This window comes from Oncorhynchus keta, chromosome 13 (genome assembly GCF_023373465.1).
Source record: "Oncorhynchus keta strain PuntledgeMale-10-30-2019 chromosome 13, Oket_V2, whole genome shotgun sequence".
Taxonomy (NCBI): Eukaryota; Metazoa; Chordata; class Actinopteri; order Salmoniformes; family Salmonidae; genus Oncorhynchus; species Oncorhynchus keta.
This window is the reverse complement of record NC_068433.1, coordinates 28774315-28797133: the sequence shown is the minus strand read 5'-3', so window position 1 is coordinate 28797133 and position 22819 is coordinate 28774315. Positions and strand designations below refer to the sequence as shown.

The window sequence follows — 22819 nt, the reverse complement described above, 5'->3', positions numbered from 1 at the left end:
AGTACAAATTCAAGTCATCTCATGCGACTATTCATTTTTTCTATGACTGCAGGTACAGTGCAGATAATATACTTCACTAGCCAGAGGCTTTAGCTATCTGACTCTACTTTTCTGTACATTAACTTGTGAATATTAGTAGTCAAGGTTACTGTGTATAACAGAAACACTGTAGAGTAACTAAAAACATGTTAACCTCTGTTCTACCCTCAAAAACACAAACATCTCTCTTTCATCTGCCCCCTCTCCCTTTCCCTCCCCATCTCTCGACATCTCTATATCTCCTTCCCTCCCCCTCTCTCTCCTTCCTTATTCTCTTTCTCTCATTCTCCCTCTCTCTCCGTTGCAGTGTTAGGCTTTCGATCCTGCGTAGTCAGAGTTTGGTAAACTGCTTGCGTCAGAGCTCTCCCTTTTGCTATAAAAGCTGGAGCCACTGCAGCAGCATCAGTCTGGGTTCTTCACCGGAGCCCTACAGACATATTCACACAGAGCCCGACAAAGCAGCCTGTCCTCCCAGCACAGCCATGAGTACCCTCGGCTTTGACCCTTACTACTCCTCCTCCTCCTACCGCCGCTGGTATGTGGAGGGAGCCCCCCGAGGTGTGGTAACCAGGGGGAGGTCACGCTCGGCCTACTCAATCCACACCTCTCCCCTGTCCTCTGTGAGCTCCCGTTTGCAGTACTCCTCTCCTGGACGGGCTCTGCATTCATCCCCGGCTTCCTCCTCCTCCGTGGAACTGGAGCTGAGCCAGGCGGCCCAGGTGAGCTCTGAGTTCCGCACGGTGAGGACCCAGGAGAGGGCTCAGATGCAGGAGCTCAATGACCGCTTTGCCGGCTTCATCGACCGTGTGCGGGAGCTAGAGCAGCAGAACCGTGCTCTGGAGGCTGAGCTGATGCTGCTGAGGCAGAGGCATGGGGAGCCTTCCCGTCTGAGGACCCTGTATGAGCAGGAGGCGCGGGCTCTGAGGGCTGCCGTGGAGGAGGCGCGTGGGGAGCAGCAGGCCGCCCTGGGGCAGAGGGAACGTCTGGGGCAAGCCCTGAGCGCCCTACAGGCCCGCTACGAGGAGGAGGTTGTGGCCCGCGAGGACGCGGAGGGAAGGCTGTTGGATGCACGGCGTGGTGCCGACCAGGCCACCCTGGTCAGGACCGAGCTGGAGAAGAGGGTGGAGACCCTGCTGGACGAGCTGGCCTTCCTCAAGAGGCTCCACGAGGGGGAGGTGGTAGAGCTCCAGGCCCAGGCCCAGCTGGGGGCCCAGGTGGCTGTGGAGATGGAGGCCACCACGCCGGATCTGTCCGGGGCTCTGAGGGACATCCGAGCCCAGTACGAGAGGCTGGCGGCCAAGAACATGCAGTCTGCTGAGGAGTGGTTCCGTGGGAAGGTGGGCTCCTTGACAGAGAGCGTGGCCCAGCACAGCGATGCAGTGAGGAGCTCCAGGGACGAGGCTGGGGAGTACCGCCGGCAGCTCCAGGCCCGCCTGCTGGAGATCGATGCCTGCAGGGGTCTCAATGAGTCTCTGGAGAAACAGTTGCATGACATGGAGGACAAGCAGAGTGCTGAGATCAATGGCATGCAGGTCAGTAGTGGTACAGCAGGACAAATTTATACTGGTACTGCAGGACGAATTTATATCTGTATTCAAGCAAATACCTCAGAAGGAATGCAATCTAATAGTGAATGTGTTTCTTAATTGCATGTTTAGAAACTGTTTATCAATAGATAGATGACTTGAAGACACTCATAATGTTTTTAATCATTTGTGCAAAGTGGAACTGATTTAGTAATGTAGAAGGGGAAAAATATTATATTGCATCAAATGTGCATTTTAATAGTCACACTCAACATTTTTTGGCAGTTTACCTGAACGTGTAACCTGCTGTAAGAACACACACATTATCCATCACATTACCTCTAAACTTCTCCTGTAGGATACTATTGGCCAACTGGAGAATGAGCTGGGAGCCACAAAGCAGGAGATGGCTCGCTACCTGAAGGATTACCAGGACCTGCTGAATGTTAAGATGGCCCTTGACATCGAGATCGCTGCCTACAGGTAGGATGCTATTGACCAGAGCTTCAACTTAAATAAATATAACGTAATAATACTAATGCAAGTCCATGTCAAGGAAAACCTTTTGTCCTTTAACTCTGAACTCTGAATGTCCCATAATACTTTACTTCTCCAGGAAGCTGCTGGAGGGGGAGGAGTCTCGTTTCAGTGTGGGCGTGTCCGGGGGTATGTCCAGTGTCTACGGCCACACCCTGTCGGCCACACCCTCCTTTGGCCGCTCTATGTTCTCCATGCAGTCCAGCCTAAGCTCTGGCGCCCCCTACCTGATGACTTCACGCTTCTTCAGCTCCTCATTTGCCTCTGGAGATGATGTCATCTCTGCCAGCCTAGCCCAGCAGGACTCTGCCAGCCTACCACAGGAGGAGGAGGAGGAGAAGGAGGAAGAGGATGAGAAGGAGGAAGAGAAGGAAGAGGAGGGAGAGGAAAAGGAGGAAGAGGGTGGAGAGGAGAAGGAGGAAGAGGTTGGAGGGGAGAAGGAGGAAGATGGAGATGAGGGAGGCGAGGTGGAGAAAGAAGATGGGGAGGATGCTAAGGACGGCGAAGAAGGTTAGCATTAGCATTATCCCTCAAAGAATATTCTCTATTGTTGTCGTGCATTGCTTAGATGTCAACATTTTTACAATACAGTCTACTAACACAATTATTTCCCTATTCACAATTATAAAATGTTTTGGTTATAGCTGGGGATGAGATGGAAGAGAAGGAAGAAACTGCAAAGGAGGATGGAGAGAAAAGGGAAGATAAGGACAAGGGTGGGGAGCAGGAGGGAAAGGAAGGCGAGGAAGATAAAGAAGATAAAGAAGGGGGTGATAAAGAGGAAGAGGATCAAGCTGAAGCTAAAAGTGAGGAGAAAAAAGATGACAAAGCAGACACCAAAGAAGAGAAAGGTGAACCAGAGATATCCAAGACCGTTGGAAAGAGTGATAAACCTGCCGAAGAGAAGAAAGACCAATCTGAAAAACCAATGGCTAAAAAGTAAGTTTGTGGCCCAGGACTCCACAAGCCAAAAGACAGTCTAATAAAAACCTCAGCTCGAAAAAACAGCAGAAATACCCAATATTTATGACTTCAGTGTGCTTGTTAACAAGGTGCTCAATACAATACATATTTTAGTGCACTACTGCATAAAATTACTGCTTGCAAAGATCATAAAAAGTCAATTAAAGTCTGGTCACACAATTCCTTGTGTGTGTAAGAATGCGTGTGCTGTGCCTGTGTGCAAGTCTGCGAGAGTGTGGTTTCGGATGACTGAATAAATACTATTCAAATGCAGAGTGTGGTTTCGGATGACTGAATAAATACTATTCAAATGCAGAGTGTGGTTTCGGATGACTGAATAAATACTATTCAAATGCAGAGTGTGGTTTCGGATGACTGAATAAATACTATTCAAATGCAGAGTGTGTAATTTGTTGTTTTTGTGCTTCATGCTAAATAATAACTCAATTAAACAATATGTATCATTTCTATGTCAGATCTGTTCAACTCAACAACAAGGATGAGTTGTTTAATATATTCGTTATAAACTTTTAATTGAAGGTGTGCTTAAAAAAATGATCACATAGTTAACCACAAATTGAATGCATGTAATGGCCTGCTTACAGCAGGTCCAGACTCAAGTGTTTCAGTCATCAATCAATCCATTAACAGGTTATGTGTCATGATTTACAAACTGTTGAACAAACTATCTATTAAATGCTTTATAAGCTGTTTGTAAGAAGACATTAACATGATGGTTTACTATGATCAATAGCCTGTCAGATCTCGTTTAGATGGTGTAGAGCAGTGGTACTCAAACTTTTCAGCAGGGGTCTCATTTTGTCAGCCAGAATTTCTGGGGGCCCCATTTTTTCCCCAATAATTCATTGCGACCCCACCACATCCCAAATCCTAATGACCCAACCTTAAAATCGGTAAGTTTCGATTTTTACATCAACAAATAAGCTTAAATTCAATGCATTTGAATCTCTAATAAATAAATACATTTACTTAATAAAACTATATCTTTGAAACTATCTTTCAAAAAAGGTTTGTATATTGTCCCATCCAATAATCTGCACTTTTAATATTTTGTTCCTCAAGTGTACCCCACGACACCACTAGGGGTCGCGACCCAGACTTTGAATACCACTGGTGCAAAGCCATCTTCTAAACACAACCATTCATCTCTCTGTCACGACGCATCACCTCGCACTAGCAGGGGCCTGACAGATTTTTGTGCTGTAGCACAAGGCCTGGCAAGGTCTACATCAGATGCTTCATCAGCTACGCAGAACAGGTCCAGTGTGTCAGAGAAACAGATGCTGAGGAACGGGATGATCTTCAGACAGTGATGGCATTGTTATTAGCTCATATCAGGGCTGAGAACGATAACATCTCTGGTTTTTATTGCTTTTAAGACATTGTGCTAACTCTATGACTCTTGGCAATTTAGTTGCTTCCTTCAGCACATTACGTGAGGGCTAGCTAAAATCCTGAGTGGAAGAGGTACAGCAATCAGCAGTCATCCAGGGACAGCACTAAAGAATAAACGAGGTAGTATTAACCAACACCTGCATTGCAGAGGTGTGGATATATCAGTTGGAAAACTGTTTCTAAGCTACTAGGGCGGAAGGTGTACGTGACATTGACATTAGAAAGAGCCACATTTGATATCCCACTGCTTCTATGGCTACTTTAGTCTATTTTTATTCATGCTATTTGGCAATGTCCACTGATGAAAGGGGTTAAAATTGCTCTGAGTGAACAAAGCATCGTCACCAAGAAGCAAGTCCGCAGGTGCAGTACAGTCTGGGTCATGTGAGGACATGTAATGTGAGGACAAGCAATGGAAGTGCAGCTCATATAGTTCCTTTGCAGTCGTAGCATACAGGCAGACATTTCTAAGATGTTCTTATTTTGATTTAGAGTGCCTTTGGAAAGTATTCAGACCCCTTGATTTCCGCCACATTTTGTTAGGTTACAGCCTTATTCTAAAATGCATTTTTTCAAAATCCTCCTCATCAATCTACACACAACACCCCATAATGACAAAGAAAAACAGGTTTTTAGACATTTTTGCCACAAAAATACAAATAAACTGAAAAATCACATTTCCATAAGTATTCAGACCCTTTACTAAGTACTTTGTTGATGCACCTTTGGCAGTAATTACAACCCCAAGACTTCTTGTGTATGATGTTACAAGCTTGGCACACCTCAAGATCTCTCAAGATCTGTCAGGTGGGATGTGGAGAGTTTGATGCACAGCTATTTTCAGGTCTCTCGAGAGATTTTCGATCAGGTTCTCGCTCTGGCTGGGCCACTCAAGGACATTTAGAGACTTGTCCCGAAGCCACTCCTGTGTTGTTTTGTCTGTGTGCTTAGGGTCGTTGTCCTGTTGGGAGGTGAACCTTCGCCCCAGTCTGAGGTCCTGAGCGCTCTGGAGCAGGTTTTTCTCAGTGATCTCTATGTACTTTGCTCCATTCACCTTTGCCTCAATCCTGACTCGTCTCCCAGTCCCTGCTGCTGAAAACCATCCTCACAGCATGATGCTGCTACCACCATCCTTCACCGTAGTGATGGGGCCAGGTTTCCTCCAGACGTGACCCTTGGCATTCAGGCCAAAGAGTTCAATCTTCAATATTTTATTTCACATTTATTGAACCAGGTAGGCTAGTTGAGAACAAGTTCTCATTTACAACTGCGACCTGGCCAAGATAAAGTAAAGCAATTTGACACATACAGCAACACAGAATTACGCATTGGAATAAACAAACATACAGTCAATAATACAGTAGAAAAAGTCTATATACAGTGTGTGCAAATGAGGTAGGATAAGGGAGGTAAGGAAATAATTAGGCCATGGTTGCGAAGTAATTACAATATAGCAATTAAACACTGGAATGGTAGATGCGCAGAAGATGAATGTGCAAGTAGAGATACTGGGGTGTAAAGGAGCAAGATGAATAAATAAATACAGTATGGGGATAAGGTATTTGGATGGGCTATGTACAGGCCCAGTGATCTGTGAGCTGCTCTGACAGCTGGTGCTTAAAGCTAGTGGGGATATATGAGTCTCCAGCTTCAGTGATTTTTGCAGTTCGTTCCAGTCATTGGCAGCAGAGAACTGGAAGGAAAGGCGGCAAAAGGAGGAATTGGCTTTGGGGGTGACCAGTGAGATATACCTGCTGGAGCACGTGCAACGGGTGGGTGCTGCTATGGTGACCAGTGAGGGATAAGATAAGAGATAAAATAAGATAAGGTGGGGCTTTACCTAGCAGAGACTTGTAGATGACCTGGAGCCAGTGGGTTTGGCGACGAGTATGAAGCGAGGGCCAGCCAACGAGAGCGTACAGGTTGCAGTGGTGGGTAGTATATGGGGCTTTGGTGACAAAACAGATGGCACTGTGAAAGACTGCATCCAATTTGTTGAGTAGAGTTTGGAGGCTCTTGTAAATGACAAAGTCGAAGGTCGGTAGGATGGTCAGTTTTACGAGGGTATGTTTGGCAGCATGAGTGATGGATGCTTATTAAATTAAATTTGGATTGGGGATGCTTAGTGTGAGTCTGGAAGGAGAGTTTACAGTCTAACCTGACATCTAGGTATTTGTAGTTGTCCACATATTCTAAGTCAGAACCGTCCAGAGTAGTGATGCTGGATGGATTTATAGCATTGTAGCTCGTCTGGAGGTTAGTTAACACAGTGTCCAAAGAAGGGCCAGAGGTATACAGAATGGTGTCGTCTGCATAGAGGTGAACCAACAGCAAGAGCGACATCATTGATGTATACAGAGAAGAGAGTCAGCCCGAGTATTGAACCCTGTGGCACCCCCATAGAGACTGTCAGAGGTCCGGACAACAGGCCCTCCAATATGACACATTGAGCTCTATCAGAGAAGTAGTTGGTGAACCAGGCGAGGCAATCACTTGAGAAACCAAGGCTGCTGAGTCTGCCAATAAGAATATTGTGATTGACAGAGTCGAAAGCCTTAGCCAGGTTGATGAAAACGGCTGCACAGTAATGTCTCTTATCGATGGCGGTTATGATATCGTTTGGGACCTTGAGTGTGGCTGAGGTGCACCCATGACTAGCTCTGAAACCAGATTGCATAGCGGAGAAGGTACGGTGGGATTTGAAATGGTCGGAAATCCATTTGTTAACTTGGCTTTCGAAGATCTTAGGAAGGCAGGATAGGATAGATATAGTTCTGCCCGCAGTTTGGGTCTAGAGTGTCTCCCCTTTTGAAGAGGAGGATGACCGCTGCAGATTTCCAATATTTGGGTTTCTCAGACGATAGGAAAAAGAGGTTGAACAGGCTAGTAATAGAGGTTGCAATTTCGGCAGATCATTTTAGAAAGAGAGGGTCCAGATTGTCGAGCCCGGCTGATTTGTAGGGGTCCAGATATTGCAGCTCTTTCAGAACATCAGCTATCTGGATTTGGGTGAAGGAGAAATGGGGGAGGCTTGGGCGAGTTTCTGTGCGGGGTGAAGGGCTGTTGATCGGGGTAGGGGTAGCCAGGCGGTGAGCATGGCCAGTCGTAGAAAAATGCTTATTGAAATTCTCAATTATAGTGGATTTATTGGTGGTGACAATGTTTCCTAGCCTCAGTGCTGTGGGCAGCTGGAAGGAGGTGTTCTTACAGGACTTTACAGCGTCCCTGAACTTTTTTGAGTTTGTGTTACAGGATGCAAATTTCTGCTTGAAAAAGCTAGCCTTAGCTTTCCTAACTGCCTGTGTATATTACTTCCTGACTTCCCTGAAAAGTTGCATATCACAGGGGCTATTCGATGCTAATGCAGAACGCCACAGGATGTTTTTGTGCTGGTCAAGGACAGTCAGGTCTGGAGAGAACCAAGGGATATATCTGTTCCTGGTTACATTTTTTTGACTGGGGCATGCTTATTCAAGACGGTGAGGAAGGCACTTTTAAAGAATAACCAGGCATCCTCTACTGACGGGATGAGGTCAATATCCTTCCAGGATACCCGGGCCAGGTCGATTAGAAAGGCTTGCTCGCTGAAGTGTTTTAGGGAGTGTTTGACAGTGATGAGGGGTGGTCGTTTGACCGCAGACCCATTATGGATGTAGGCAATGAGGCAGTGATCGCTGAGATCTTGGTTGAAAACAGGAGAGGTGCATTTGGAGGGAAAGTTGGTTAGGATGATATCTATGAGGGTGGAACTAAATGGTTGGTTAAGGCAAATTGAGCAGGGCTATAGGCTCCACAGTGAAATAAGACAATAATTACTATCCAGGACAGTAATGGACAAGGCATATTGGTGTTAGGGTGAGGCATGCGTAGCCCAGTGATCATAGGGGTCCAGTGAGTGGTTTGGCTGGCTGGAGGCATGGCGATTCAGACAGCTAGCAGGCCGGGACGGAGGAAAGACTGATTTAGCCTCCACGTGCGGTGACGTCGATAGACCAGTCGGGATGGATTAGTAGGGTTCCGAGTAGCAGAGGGGTCCAAGTCCAATAGGCAAAATAGGTATAGTGGCCCAAGAAATTGGCCGATGGATCTATTCAGCTAACACTCCAAGATGCTCTAGACAGCTAGCGGGCCGTGGTTAGCAGGCTAGCAGATAGGCATTCAGGGGACGTTGCGACCTAGGGGCCAGTTGAGTACCCCCTCGAGCAGATTACGTCGGTAGTCCAGTCGTCAAGGATCGGCGAGGTTCAGTGCCCCGTACCGGCAGTAGAAGGGGTCTGGGTATTGTAGCCCAGGAGTGACTGATGGGCCTCTTCAGCTAGCCGGGAGAATAGGCCTAGCATGGGCTAGCTCCAGGCTAATTGGTGCTTGCTTTGGGACAGACGTTAGCCAGGAGTAGTCACTCGGATTGCAGCTAGCTAGCTGCGATGATCCATGTGAAAGGTTCAGAGCTTGCGGTAGGAATCCGGGGATATGGAGAGAAAATATGTCCGGTTTGAGTCGTGTTGTACAAAGTGGTGAGAGCTTGCCGAGCTTAAGGTTAGCTGATGACCACTAGCAGTGGTTAGCTGACTACTAGCTAGTAGCTAGTGAGCTGGCAAGCTTCTGTTGGGGGATTCAGGTTCCGGAGGTAAATAAATATACTTTAGAAAAAACAGATCCACACCATGTTGGGTGAGGTGGGTTGCAGGAGACTATTATGAAGTTGAGGTTTAGAGAAATATAAAAAAGATATGCGAAGAAAAATATATAAAATATCTATACATGGGACACGACAAGATGAAGGACAAAGACGTCTGACTGCTACGCCATCTTGGATTTGCAGAAAATCTTGTTTCTCATGGACTGAGAGTCTTTAGGTGCCTTTTGGCAAACTCCAGGCAGGCTGTCATGCGCCTTTTACTGTTAAGTGGCTTCCATCTGGTAAATTTATCATAAATGCCTGATTGGTGGGAGTGCTGCAGAGATGGTTGTCCTTCTCGAAGGTTCTCCTATCTCCACAGAGGATCTGTGGAGCTCTATCTTAGAGACCATCCCTCCCTGACCAAGACCATTCTCCACCGATTGCTCAGTTTGGCCGGGCGGCCAGCTCTTGGTGGTTCCATACTTCTTCCATTTAAGAATGATGGAGGGCGCTGTGTTCTTGGGGACCTTCAATGCTGTAGAAAAGTGTTGGTACCCTTCCCCAGATCTGTGCCTCGACACAATCCTGGCTTGGAGCTCTACGGACCTTATATAGACAGTTGTGTGCCTTTCCACATCATGTCCAATCAATTGAATTTACAACAGTGGGACAACAAGTTGTAGAAACATCTCAATGATGATCAATGGAAACAGGATGCACCTGAGCTCAATTTTGAGTCTCATATCAAAGGGTCTGAATACCTAAGTAAATAATGTTTTCTGTTTTTTATTTGTAATAAATTTGCAAACATTTCTAAAAACATGTTTTCGCTTTGTCATTATGGGGTATTTTGTGTAGATTGCTAAGGATTTTTTTATTTAATACATTTTTGAATGAGTCTGTAACTAAATAAAATGTGAAAAAAGTGATGGGGTCTGAATCTTTTCCGAAGGCACTGTATGTCATAATATTTTTTTTAAATGTTAGAATATTTTGTTCTGAAAGTTTTAGGAACAAAAACGTATATGTAACACCCCAGGTGTTATCGTGCTTTGTGGCATAGAATCAGACCAACTATCCTTCAAGCATTATAATAAGGATTAATTCACTGTGAGTGAGTTATAGGCTACATTTCAAAGAAACCTCTTCATGGATTCTGCCTGAGATAGTCGCTGTCCATTTTCCGGTGGTGCTGAATTTCAAATTATGATCGGGTTGCTGTCTGCTTTAATGTTGCTAAATCTCAGAAGGACCTATCACTCAATTGTTTAACTTGTCATGTAAAATACTTTGAATTAAATATGTATAGTTTAAAATCATGTTTATCAATGTAGGTAATGTTGTTCTAAAATAATATAGCTATTTGTTGAAACTGCATAAACATCTCTCAATATTAATACAGTATATCATATTACTCTCTCATGTTCACTGTTGTTTTAATATTATTTTACTATCCTAATTTATTTAATATTGTTTTACTATCCAAATGTATTTTATATTGTTTTACTATCCTAATTTATTTAATATTGTTTTACTATCCTAATTTATTTAATATTGTTTTACTATCCTAATTTATTTAATATTGTTTTACTATCCTAATTTATTTAATATTGTTTTACTATCCTAATGTATTTAATATTGTTTTACTATACTAATTTATTTAATATTGTTTTACTATCCTAATTTATATAATATTGTTTTACTATCCTAATTTATTTAATATTGTTTTACTATCCTAATTTATTTAATATTGTTTTACTATCCTAATTTATTTAATATTGTTTTACTATCCACATTTTTTTCATATTGTTTTACTATCCTAATGTATCTATCTTAATTTGATATTTATCTATCTTAATTTTATATTTATTTATCTATCTTCATTTGATATTTATCTATCTTCATTTTATATTTGTCCAGAAATGTTTTGTTTTTATCTTTCTCACTGTTTTATTATTTTATTTATGTAAGTGAAGTACATTGAATTGCATTGTTTATGGTAAGAAATGTGCTATGTAAATAAAGTTTGATTTGATAAATCAAGTGCTATAATAAAATGCTATTTGCATGAACATGCCATGGGGTGCATCGTTTATATTATGGTTGGTGGATCATTCTTTGATGGTATGCACATATTACAGTGTAGCTTTAAAAATCTGTAGAGGACAGCCTCTGGATGGTGATATGGTTTTGTATAATTTCTAGGCTACAAAAGATCATGAAGCATGCAATCCCACCCCTATGAAAGCAGATGAAGAAATAGAATAGTGTGCATGTTGAGGTGAGACAGCTACTGTAAATGAACAAGTGTAAGGACATGACAGGACAATTGCATGAAGGAACAAGAGACCATATTTGTATTTCAGAATGACATTTATTGAGCAAATGCTGCTGGGAAATAGTTCATGATGAGTAAAGACATGGGAGTGCAAACTGTAGCACCTCATTTAAATTCGCTATTTAAATTCAAGTCCATCCTATGCATATAAGAATGTATGTGTGCGCATTTACATATTTATTTTCAATTGCACTCATTAGGTAAACATAATAGATACAGATAAAAAGCATGTTTAAGGCTCAGTGTTTCTTCAAGGTTCTTAATGCTTTAGTTGCTTCGGGTACTGTATGTTTATGATCATCAGTACATTGCACCATCGTCTTTCTCATTCTTCACTATATTGTGTTGTAGACGATTGTATTTTTGGCTCAGTTGGTATCTTCACATAAAAAGGCTAGTCCTTTTGAACATGTGTCTCTAAAGTGGACCCTCCAACCCAGGCACCCCTTTTGAATTAACATTTGAATGAACATACATTTCTATCACTCTCCCACCCACATACAGTATGCATCTAAACTGTAAACCTTCCATCCATCCATACAGGTTAGAGCGGAGGGGTCTCCCTCCCTGAGCTAGCATGCAGACGCCCCCACCCGTGAGCCCTCCCGTGAACTGCAGGGAAACATAAAGACAATTAATAATCTGTCCCACTATCACATTTTCCTGATTTAATCTGCAGCAAAACCCATTTAAATCTTTCTCTCAACATGCATTTTTTAAACGTTAGCTTTGTCACATCATATGGCTTCTCTCGTTGCTTTTCGGTATGTTTGAGAGTGGTTCTCTTTATTACATCGCTCTAGCTCTATGATTTCGTTGTTATGTTAGTTCTGGGTTGATTGCTTTTTGTCGTGTCATCTTTGTTCCTCCTGAGTGGGTTGGATGGAGCGCAGTTACTCAGTTTCAGTCACCACCATGACGGACTGGGAAGAGTGTTTCTCCATCTTCTTGCTGGAGACTGTCTTCTCCTGCATCACATCCTCAGACTCGTTCACAGTCTCGGTGACAGTGACCGATTTGGTGACATGCTTGGCCCCGTCCTCTCCAGTGGTGATGGTCTCCACCGTTTTGGTGATGACCACCTTCTGGTCCTTTGGATCATCTTTCTGGTCCGGGTCATCTTTAGTGGGGCTCTCGTCCACTCCATTTGAGATAACATCCTTCTCCTCTGCCTCTTTCCCACCCTCATCCTTCTTGTCCTTGTCCTCTGGGGTAACCTTCTCCACATCTCCGTTCATGGCTGCGTCTTTCTTTTCTACCTTCCTCTCTTCCTTTGAATCACTCTTTTTGTCTACTTTCTCTTCTGCAGCCTTGGGGGCCTCTGACATTGTAGCTTCTGGTTTGGGGGCCTCACCCTTAGGGGACTCTGCCTCGGGGGATCCTAATTTAGGGGACTCCGATTTGGGGGAGCCAGCAGGTTTTGGGGATTCAGATTGGGGGGATCCTGTAAATTTTGGGGATTCTGATTTGGGGGAGCCAGGAGGTTTTGGGGATTCAGATTTAGGGGATCCAGCAGGTTTGGGGGATTCAGAAGTAGGGGATCCAGTAGGTTTTGGGGATTCAGATTTAGGGGATCCAGTAGGTTTGGGGGATTCAGATTTTGGGGATCCAGCAGGTTTTGGGGATTCAGATTTAGGGGATCCAGCATATTTTGGGTATTCAGAATTAGGAGATCCAGCAGGTTTTGGGAATTCAGATTTAGGGGATCCAGCAAGTTTGGGGGATTCAGATTTAGGGGATCCAGCAAGTTTGGGGGATTCAGATTTAGGGGATCCAGAAGGTTTTGGGGATTCAGATTTGGGGGATCCAGAATTTTTTGGGGATTCAGATTTGGGGGATCCAGCAAGTTTTGGGGATTCAGATTTGGGGGATCCAGCAGATGTAGGGGATCCAGCAGGTTTTGGGGATTCAGAAGTGGGGGATCCAGCATGCTTTGGGGATTCAGATTTAGGGGATCCAGCAAGTTTTGGGGATTCAGATTTGGGGGATCTAGAAGGTTTTGGGGATTCAGATTTGGGGGATCCAGCAGGTTTTGGGGATTCAGATTTGGGGGAGCCATATTTTGGGGATTCAGATTTAGGGGATCCAGCAGGTTTGGGGGATTCAGAAGTAGGGGATCCAGCAGGTTTTGGGGATTCAGATTTAGGGGATCCAGCAAGTTTTGGAGATTCAGATTTTGGGGATCCAGCAGGTTTTGGGGATTCAGATTTAGGGGATCCAGAAGGTTTTGGGGATTCAGATTTGGGGGATCCAGCAGGTTTTGGGGATTCAGATTTGGGGGATCCAGCAAGTTTTGGGGATTCAGATTTGGGGGATGCAGCAGATTTAGGGGATCCAGCAGGTTTTGGGGATTCAGAAGTGGGGGATCCAGCAGGCTTTGTGGATTCATATTTAGGGGATGCAGCAAGTTTTGGGGATTCAGATTTAGGGGATCCAGCAGGTTTTGGGGATCCAGAAGGTTTTGGGGATTCAGATTTGGGGGATCCAGAAGGTTTAGGGGATTCAGATTTGGGGGATCCAGCAGGTTTTGGGGATTCAGATTTGGGGGAGCCAGGTTTTGGAGATTCAGATTTGGGAGTTACAGCTTTGGGAGATTCATGTTTGGGGGATCCAGCTTTTGGGGACTCAGACTTGGGGGACCCAGCCTTTGGGGATTCAACTTTTAGGGAGTCTGGCTTGGAGGGCTTTGGTAACTCAGCTTTCTGGACCTCAACTTTTGGGGCCTCACTCTTGGGGGCTTCTGTTTTGGGAGCCTCTGTCTTGGCTACAGCTGCCTTCTCATCTGTTTTGTCTTCTTTCTCATCCTTTCCTTTCTTCTCATCTTCCTCATCCTTATCATCTCCATCTTTGGATCCTTTGTCACTACCTGCATCTTCATCTTGATCATCACCCTCCTCTTCTCCATCTCGCTCTCCTGTCTCCTCTTCTCCTCCGCTTCCATCCTCTCCAGCCTTCTCTTTGTCAGGAGAGGCCTTTGATTCTGGGGCTTTAGAGCACAGGACTGTCTCCTCTAATTCCCCCTCTCCTTCTCCCCCATCACCACCTTCTGTATCATCTCCCTTCTCACCCTCACCCTCTTCTCCTTTCTCACCCTCTTCTTCTTTTTCTCCCTCTTCCTCTTCATCGTCACCTTCTTTGTCCTCCTCTTCCTCCTCAGCAGGTGTGCTGGAGCTAACTTGGGCTTCAGTGGAGGCTACAACCTCTTCTGATTCACCCTCTCTCCCTTCTCCCTCTGCTTCTTCTCCTCCCTCTTCTCCCTCATCCTCTCCTTCATCTGTTGCCTCTGCCTCCAGAGTGGCAGAAAACTCCTGGGCCATCTCAGCCAGGGCCTGGTCCATCTCATCCTTCTCATCCTCTACCCTGGTCTCCTCGATGATCTCCTCTACAAACTTATGCTGGACTTTCAGTTTGGGAGGCTCATACTTGGACGTCTTAGAGGAGGTGACGGTGTGGCGGTAGGGGAAAGTGCTAAAGTGGGTCTCTTCCCCTTCTAGGAGTTTCCTGCAAGAACAGTAGAACATGAGATATAGTTTAGTGTAGGCCTAATATAAAAATGTAGTTTCTATATATAAATTAGATCTTTATGTTTTTATTACACATGATATATAAAAAAATAAAAAATGCAATGTTAGTCCTAATTAGCGCTCTGTTGTCGCACTGTACCTGTATGCAGCAATCTCAATGTCGAGGGCCATCTTGACATTGAGCAGGTCCTGGTACTCACGCAGATGACGCGCCATCTCCCACTTCGTGCCCTGGAGCTCATTATCCAGCTGGTGGATGGTCTCCTGCAGAGAACAAGACCGAGAGACACAAGCTGGTTAAGAGCTATTATTTCTTACGCCTATATGGAACCCTGAAATAATACTTGGTTATTTATTTCTGGTGTAGGGAAGACACATTTCTCCATAAGGACACTGCTTTCTAAACATCATAAGAAAACGATAAAAAATACAATGTCATATTTTGTGATCCTGGTAATTACTTAACAAGCACATTTAAACTTGTATAGGCCTATATTTGAAACAGCACTTTGAGATTCCAATAAAATATCATTGCAATAACAATTGAAACTGTGAAGTCCTCCTGTCTCATTTATGAAAGGTGAAAGTGCAAATAATTTGATAGATTGGACTGTTGTTGTGTTAAATAATGTATTCTGACGCAGTGAACAGCACTGTGTTTCAAGGGCCCCGAGTCTCTGGCTCAGCAACGAAAGAATAACAAAAAACAGTCTGCTGCATTATGTCTTCCCAACCCTATAATGTCCTGACGTGCACCAAGTGTCGCTGCTTATGCGGAGCCTGATGATCCAACATTTGGAGATGTTAAATCTGTGTCCATAAGATGTCAGCATTGTGCCATTTAGGCTATCTAAAGCAAAAGCGCAGACACCACTATTGCGCAGAGTTTATAGCCTAGTTAAACTACATGCATTTAGGGCCCACATAATAAAACAATTTAGTTCGTTCAAAATCAAACTAATACAATATGTGGGGACACAATGCAAGTGTGTGTCTTTCTCTCTATCAAAGTAGGGGACTCTCCTTATAAGTAGACCTACATTTAAAATAAGAATAAAAACCTCAAAGGTGTCGTGATAATATTCTCAATTTGAAATCAACGAAAAACATATCTTATTATATAATTTATTCTCTCCACTACATTGCTTCTCTTTATACAAAGAATACAACTTTATAGAATACTTCACCATTAAGCCTGTGGCTGGGGGTTTCTGTATGAAAATAATGCCTACAGCGGGTCTCATCATACCTGCAGGCTGGACAGGTCGTTGTTGTGTCGGTCCTCGATGTCATTCAACTGCCTCTCCAGTGACTCCCTGGTTCCACGGACGGACTCTAACTCCACGGTCTTGGACTGAAGCTGGCGACGGTAGTCTGCTATCTCATCACGGGCGGACTTGATTGCATCTTTGTTTTGTGCCGCAGCATCAGTGAGCTTGGAATAGCGGCACATGAACCAGTCCTCCACCTGCTGCAGGTTCTGGTTGGAGTGGCCCTCGAGCTGGGTGCGGATCTCCCGGAGCGCCTCGGTGATGTCCGTCTTCTGAATGTCTTTCCTCTCCATGGTCACCTGCGACGCCTGCACCTGGGCAAACAGGTCGCTCACCTCTTCTTCGTGGTTGTTGCGGATAAAGGCAATCTCGTCATGCAGTGACTGAACTTTCTTCTCAAACTCTGACTTCACCAAATCAGAGTCGGTCATGTCTTTTTCAACGCCCGGATGATGCCTTCCGTCTCATCCCTGATGCGGGCTTCCTCATCGAAGCGGTCCCTAATTCTCTGGATGTCATCCTCGATGTGGTCCGTGTCGAGCTGGATCTGCGCTTTATCGTGGTGAATCTGCTCCAGCATGGAGCGCAGCTCCTGGAGTTCCTGGTCGTATAAATCGCCTAGCTGGGATTGCGACACCTGCTTCTGCCGCAGCGTCTGGATCTCCTCTTCGATCTGGCTGTTCTGCTGCTCCAGGTAGTGCACCTTGTCGATGTAACCGGCGAAGCGGTCGTTGAGCCCCTGGAGCTGGTCTTTCTCGTTGGAGCGCTTGTAGTCTCCGTTCGTTTGATTGAAATCAACGCTGTCGGCGGAGCTGAGGAGTGTGGAGCTGTACGCTCTGGCTACCGGCATATTGACGCTCCTCTTGTAGGAGGTCATCGTGGAGCCTGGGCTTGCCCGGGACCAGGACTGAGAACGGAACCCGCTGGAGGGGGTGCCAGTGGAGCGGCCGTAGGTGGTCCTACTATCCATACTTCTCCTGAATGGACTCCCTATCGTGTCCACCGGGTGGTAACTCATCCGGCCAGACCAGGGGTTGCGTGTGCAGATGGAATGGAAGGTGTCCGAGGTGGAGGAGTGGGCCGAGTATGTGTTTGCAGGTGCGGGGTGGATGGCGCTCACAGCATTCTTAGTCTCACCGGCTGTCCTTTATATAGGATAAGCTTATCGCTGACAAGGCAGAGACTGTTTTTACTGGCCCATTGATCGAACGGAGGGGGAGGGCCATGTCTCAACCCTTCATACTCTATGTAAGTGAAACACTACTTGAGTGTGTGAGGGTTCGTGGGTGGCCGTTTGAAAGCAGAGGAATGATCACACATAGGGAGAAAAAAGGAAATGGGGTGATTATCATTAGGATGTTTGGGATAGCCTATGTGTCCTTGACGTTGATGTGTTTATCATTTGTCTCTTGTCATACAGTTTCCTCCAAATTTTGAACATTCGAACAAGAGAGAAAATTATACATGCATCTCTGCATTTGCTCATTCAACCAGCCAATATGGAGCAGTTCAATGACCCATGTTAATTATTAATGTATAATATTCCCCTATTATTATTTAGCAAAAACGGTTATACCAGAAATTATCAATTTACCGATGCAATTTAGAGCTAAAGCAATATCGGCCCCATGAACAGCACCAGTCCGTCAGACTCCAATATCAGCGCCATGGACAGCGACTTAATGCAGCAAAACACCATTACCGTCCTTTTCAAGTGTTTGAAAAGTGTTGAAAATTTCTCTCAAATTGAACAGAATGATTGATCATTAAATGAATTGAATTAATAATGTATATTTGCCTATGAACATGTGCAAAGCGAACCAATTTCCTGTATTGATGTTTTGCTTGTGCTAAGTCTTCAATAATAGGTGATTGATTACTTCTTGACAGGAAACCTCCCAAAATCAAAGTGAGACTACCATGAGGGGGTTGGTTCAATCAATATGATGCATTTATGTGACCACTTGCTACTTTCAGGAAGTGTTGAAGCATTAATCATAGTTGTAGTTATTGACAGCTATTGGTATAGATTACAGTTATGATCAGCCTGTGCTTATATGCAAGTAATTTACCACATTCAATAGTATATGTCACCTTCATAATGCATATCATAATATGTTATGGACAAACTTGCCCTTTTATTTTGAGCCATTTCAAACCAAAGCATTTCTGTAGTGATGAATAGGCATCCAAACTGCAACATAGTTTTTTTCTGTAATTACATTCCTCAGAATGACTTTGTAACTCTATCATCCAACTCTAACAATGATGGGAAACACGTTGATTAATATGGTTTCACAAACAGATACAGAATACAATGCATGAGTTACAGTCTTTCGGTTGTAGATGAGAGCACATGGGATAGAGAGGCTGCTATCTTCTCCCTGCATTGAGATGTTTTCTCTAAGGAGTGAAGCTGCAGTGTTGGTTGACAGATCTGATTGGCTGCAGTCTGTTGTCAGTCTTATTGATTCCCATTCAGTCCTGCTCTACCCATTTCAGAGGTAACTAAGGTCATTGCAAACCCTGCAACTGATGCAGGTAATAAAACAAAATGGCTGCCTCTGGTTTTGGCCAATTGACTGCCTTTAATGACAATATTTCATCCTATGAAAACCAGGGATTCAAAATTCAAAAGGCACTTGCACATCTGAGCTATCTTTGTTGCAGGCATATGGTAAGAATTGAATAACATGAGAAAAAATAAGAAACCTGCACACTGCTCTTGCTAGTATCACTTAATAAAGAGCAGTGTGCGGGTTTCTTCTTTTTTCTCATCCTATGAAAACCAGCAAAACTATTTTTGACAAACGGCAAGACTATTTTTGCCTCCCAGAACATTATTACCCACAATAAGATTTCAATTGTTTGTCAGGATTGATTCAGATTCTCCAGTCGCCTTTAAAAACCCTTGTTTTATACCACAGTTAAGAGGGAAGAATAAATGATTCCCATCTCTGAGATTTATTTGGCATTTGTCACTTATCACCCATCTGTATTCTGTTATCTCACTCATTGTTTTTCCGTCGCAACAGTTAGCTCTGTGGAGTGAGCCCTAACGCGTTTGAGAGCTCAGACAATTTTAGATTGTGTTTGTCCCAGAGAGAGAGAGAGCGAGAGGGAGAGAGAAAGAGAGGGAGAGATAGTTACCATGCCCCACTACATATGATTCTCTCATCCTAACTGAATGTGTGTGAATGTGTGTTGTTGTGGCTGAGTTAACTTGAGCGATGTGTTCGACCCTATACTCACTTTCTCCTGGCTGATCCTTGTGACCTAGAGCTAGACACCTGGCCTTTGTTGCCTCTTTCTCTCTCTGCTCTCCTGCTGGCCTCAGCCTTTTAAACATGTACATCACCACCAGTGGCGATTTTAGCATGTAAATCTTGGTGGGGTAAAACACAACACTAAACAATACATTAATTGCACTATAACGGTGACAAACGGTGCCCACAAACTGTTAGGGCCTATATAAAGCTGTCCCAACAGCAGAGTCCCAACAGCAGTCCCAACATCTTACCACTACTAGACCTGGTTATCAACGGAGCCTTGTCTGGCAGCGAAACAGTTCATTCAGCCTCATTTACTGCTTAAAAAAACATAGTTGATCTGGCTGACAAATATGGTTTCTAATGACAATTTAGATGTATGAACTATGGCATAAGGGGACGACAAGTGGATAAGAAGCAATCCGTAATTTCGATTAAGACATGAGAGATCAAGGACGGACGTGGTTGATATAACTATTTGTTTCGCACTTTGAAATGTACAGCGACACAATTCAGAACATGGGTTGTTCTTACAGTGTTCTCCCTGTACACCAAGTCAGAATAATAGGCTAAATAAAGGGTCCATATAAGCAGACAATGAAAGCTCTTACAATATTCAATGATTACATTTCTCTAAAACAGGTTATAGGCTACATGTGTACCACCAAGTCAGATCAGTAGGCGAAATTAAGAGGGGAAAATAGACCAAATTATTAGGGTGAGGCACGTTGGCTAGTAACAGCTTACTACACAACATACACTTAGTATTACTTTCTTCGCTATAGTATACATATCTTCCTGGCATATTAATCAAAATCAAATCAAATGAAATCAAATTGATTTACATAGCCCTTCGTACATCAGCTGATATCTCAAAGTGCTGTTACAGAAACCCAGCCTTAAACCCCAAACAGCAAGCAATGCAGGTGTAGAAGCACGGTGGCTAGGAAAAACTCCCTAGAAAGGCCAAAACCTAGGTAGAAACCTAGAGAGGAACCAGGCTATGTGGGATGGCCAGTCCTCTTCTGGCTGTGCCGGGTGGAGATTATAACAGAACATGGCAAAGATGTTCAAATGTTCATAAATGACCAGCATGGTCGAATAATAATAAGGCAGAACAGTTGAAACTGGAGCAGCAGCACGGCCAGGTGGACTGGGGACAGCAAGGAGTCATCATGTCAGGTAGTCCTGAGGCATGGTCCTAGGGCTCAGGTCCTCCGAAAGAGAAAGAAAGAGAGAAAGAGAGAATTAGAGAGAGCACACTTAAATTCACACAGGACACCGAATAGGACAGGAGAAGTACTCCAGATATAACAAACTGACCCTAGCCCCCCGACACATAAACTACTGCAGCATAAATACTGGAGGCTGAGACAGGAGGGGTCAGGAGACACTGTGGCCCCATCCGAGGACACGTCATTTATGCAGCAGCATACAATACATTTTTGGACTCGCCTTGTTGTGCTGTGATCACTTGAACAGGAAGGTGGCACTACGGTCCTTCGTGGGCAAATTTTGTTATCAAAGTCTGGCATTCTCTGGATTTATGGTGCTTTCAAGACAACTGGGAACTCGGATAAACAAGGTTGAATCATGATCTTCAGGTCGTAGCTCTAGAAAGACGCCCGAGTTCCGGATTTACAATTCCGAGCTGGATGACCGTTCAAAACATATTTTCACAGTCAGAGCTCATGCCTCATTGACAGCATGACCAATGCTGAATGTTTATCATTTTAAACTTGGAAAAGAGACCCTTAATCCCAGATTTGGGACCACACAGCCACTCCACTGAATAGCAGTTAGCCACTGATTCCTTCCAAACTATAACGTCTGCATCCAACTCATACTTCTAAACACTTAGATCCTGGAACCCAGCCCACTTTCCTGCTCACTCTCCAGATCCCAATCACCGGAATTCTAATCACCTGTTCACACACCTGCATGTCATCATCCCACACTATTTAGTTCAGTTCCTTGCACCCCATCACTGTGAGGTATTGTTTGTTTTGAGACACACTTCTTTTGGAGCTCTGTTTTTTCTTGTCTTTCATGCCTCCCGTGTATTATAGTTTTTGCCTGACTCATGACAACTTTTGCCTATTCCCTGCCTGTACTGTTGCCATTTTGGACCTACCGTGTATGACCTTCTACCTGCCCCTGGACCCTGCTACCTGCCTCCTCCTATGGTCCCTTCCAATAAACACCTCCTGTGCTCTGCACTTGAAACCAGCTCTCTGTCTCATATCGTGTTCATTACAAAATACCTCACCAAACACGACAGAATGATTCAGCAGAGCTGCAGCTACGTCTAGCCCGACAGGAGGAATGGCTCGACGAACTCTGCAACCTCCTTCACCAGTCCATTCCTGCTTCATCCATATCAGGTGCCACAGTCTCCTCTCGTTCATCCTCCCCTATATCTATGCATAATAAATATGACGGCTCCCCAGGGAAATGTCAAGGATTTCTCATGCATTGTAACCTGTACATAGACCATCACCTCACTGACTTCACCTCTGACAAAGACAGGGTGGACTTCATCATCTCCCTACTCACAGGCAAAGCTCTGGATTGAGTCACAGCCCTGTGGGCCGCTCAAAGATCTGATCTGTCCTCTGAATCACGTTTCCATGCCGTCTTCAAGGAGGTGTTCGACCATTCAGTTTCAGGTCGTCACACCGGGGACCTGTTATGTGAGCTGCGACAGGGCCATCGTTCCACCACAGAGTATGCCCTTGAGTTCAGCACCATGGCTGCCAGCAGTGGATGGAGTGAACCAGCGCTCCTTACAGTCTACAGGAGGGGTCTTAATCGGGAGTTACAGACCAAACTGGCCTGCAGAGGAGATTTAACGGACATAAACCAATACATCCGGATGTTCATATCCATTGGCAACCTACTGGTGGACCGCAGACCTATAGAGTCGCCCATGGCCTGCAAGTCTTCCACGCCCTTCTCTCGTCCACCACTGTCCAATAGCCCCCAACCCACGCAACTCGGCCACGCCCGTTTCCCACAGAGTCCATCATTGTAGCTCGTCTGGAGGTTAGTTAACACAGTGTCCAAAGAAGGGCCAGAGGTATACAGAATGGTGTCATCTGCGTAGAGGTGGACCAACAGCAAGAGCGACATCATTGATGTATACAGAGAAGAGAGTCGGCCTGCGAATTGAACCCTGTGGCACCCCCATAGAGACTGCCAGAGGTCCGGACAACAGGCCCTCCGATATGACACACTGAGCTCTATCAGAGAAGTAATTGGTGAACCAGGCGGGGCAATCACTTGAGAAACCAAGGTTGTTGAGTCTGCCAATAA

The 22819-nt window shown here is 44.6% G+C and overlaps 1 protein-coding gene and 1 pseudogene across 1 annotated transcript; one reads left to right on the top strand and one right to left on the bottom strand.

The window, feature by feature from the left end:
• The first annotated feature begins 433 nt into the window (after nucleotides 1-433).
• Nucleotides 434-3464, top strand: LOC118387490 (neurofilament light polypeptide-like). The gene is made up of 4 exons (XM_035775906.1): nucleotides 434-1571; nucleotides 1924-2048; nucleotides 2182-2612; nucleotides 2747-3464. Exons 1-4 carry the CDS (start codon nucleotides 522-524, stop codon nucleotides 3043-3045), a joined length of 1905 nt encoding a protein of 634 aa, XP_035631799.1. The 5' UTR covers nucleotides 434-521; the 3' UTR covers nucleotides 3046-3464.
• Nucleotides 3465-11456: 7992 nt separating this feature from the next.
• Nucleotides 11457-17383, bottom strand: LOC127906773 (neurofilament medium polypeptide-like; annotated as a pseudogene).
• Nucleotides 17384-22819: the final 5436 nt, after the last annotated feature.

What these genes read in the sequence shown, in the direction of transcription:
- LOC118387490 (XM_035775906.1), top strand. Translation starts at nt 522, where the DNA reads ATGAGTACCCTCGGCTTTGACCCTTACTACTCCTCCTCCTCCTACCGC. An exon ending in ATCGAGATCGCTGCCTACAG is followed by an intron (nt 2,049 to 2,181) that starts GTAGGATGCTAT and finishes TTACTTCTCCAG; the next exon opens with GAAGCTGCTGGAGGGGGAGG. An exon ending in TGCTAAGGACGGCGAAGAAG is followed by an intron (nt 2,613 to 2,746) that starts GTTAGCATTAGC and finishes TTTTGGTTATAG; the next exon opens with CTGGGGATGAGATGGAAGAG.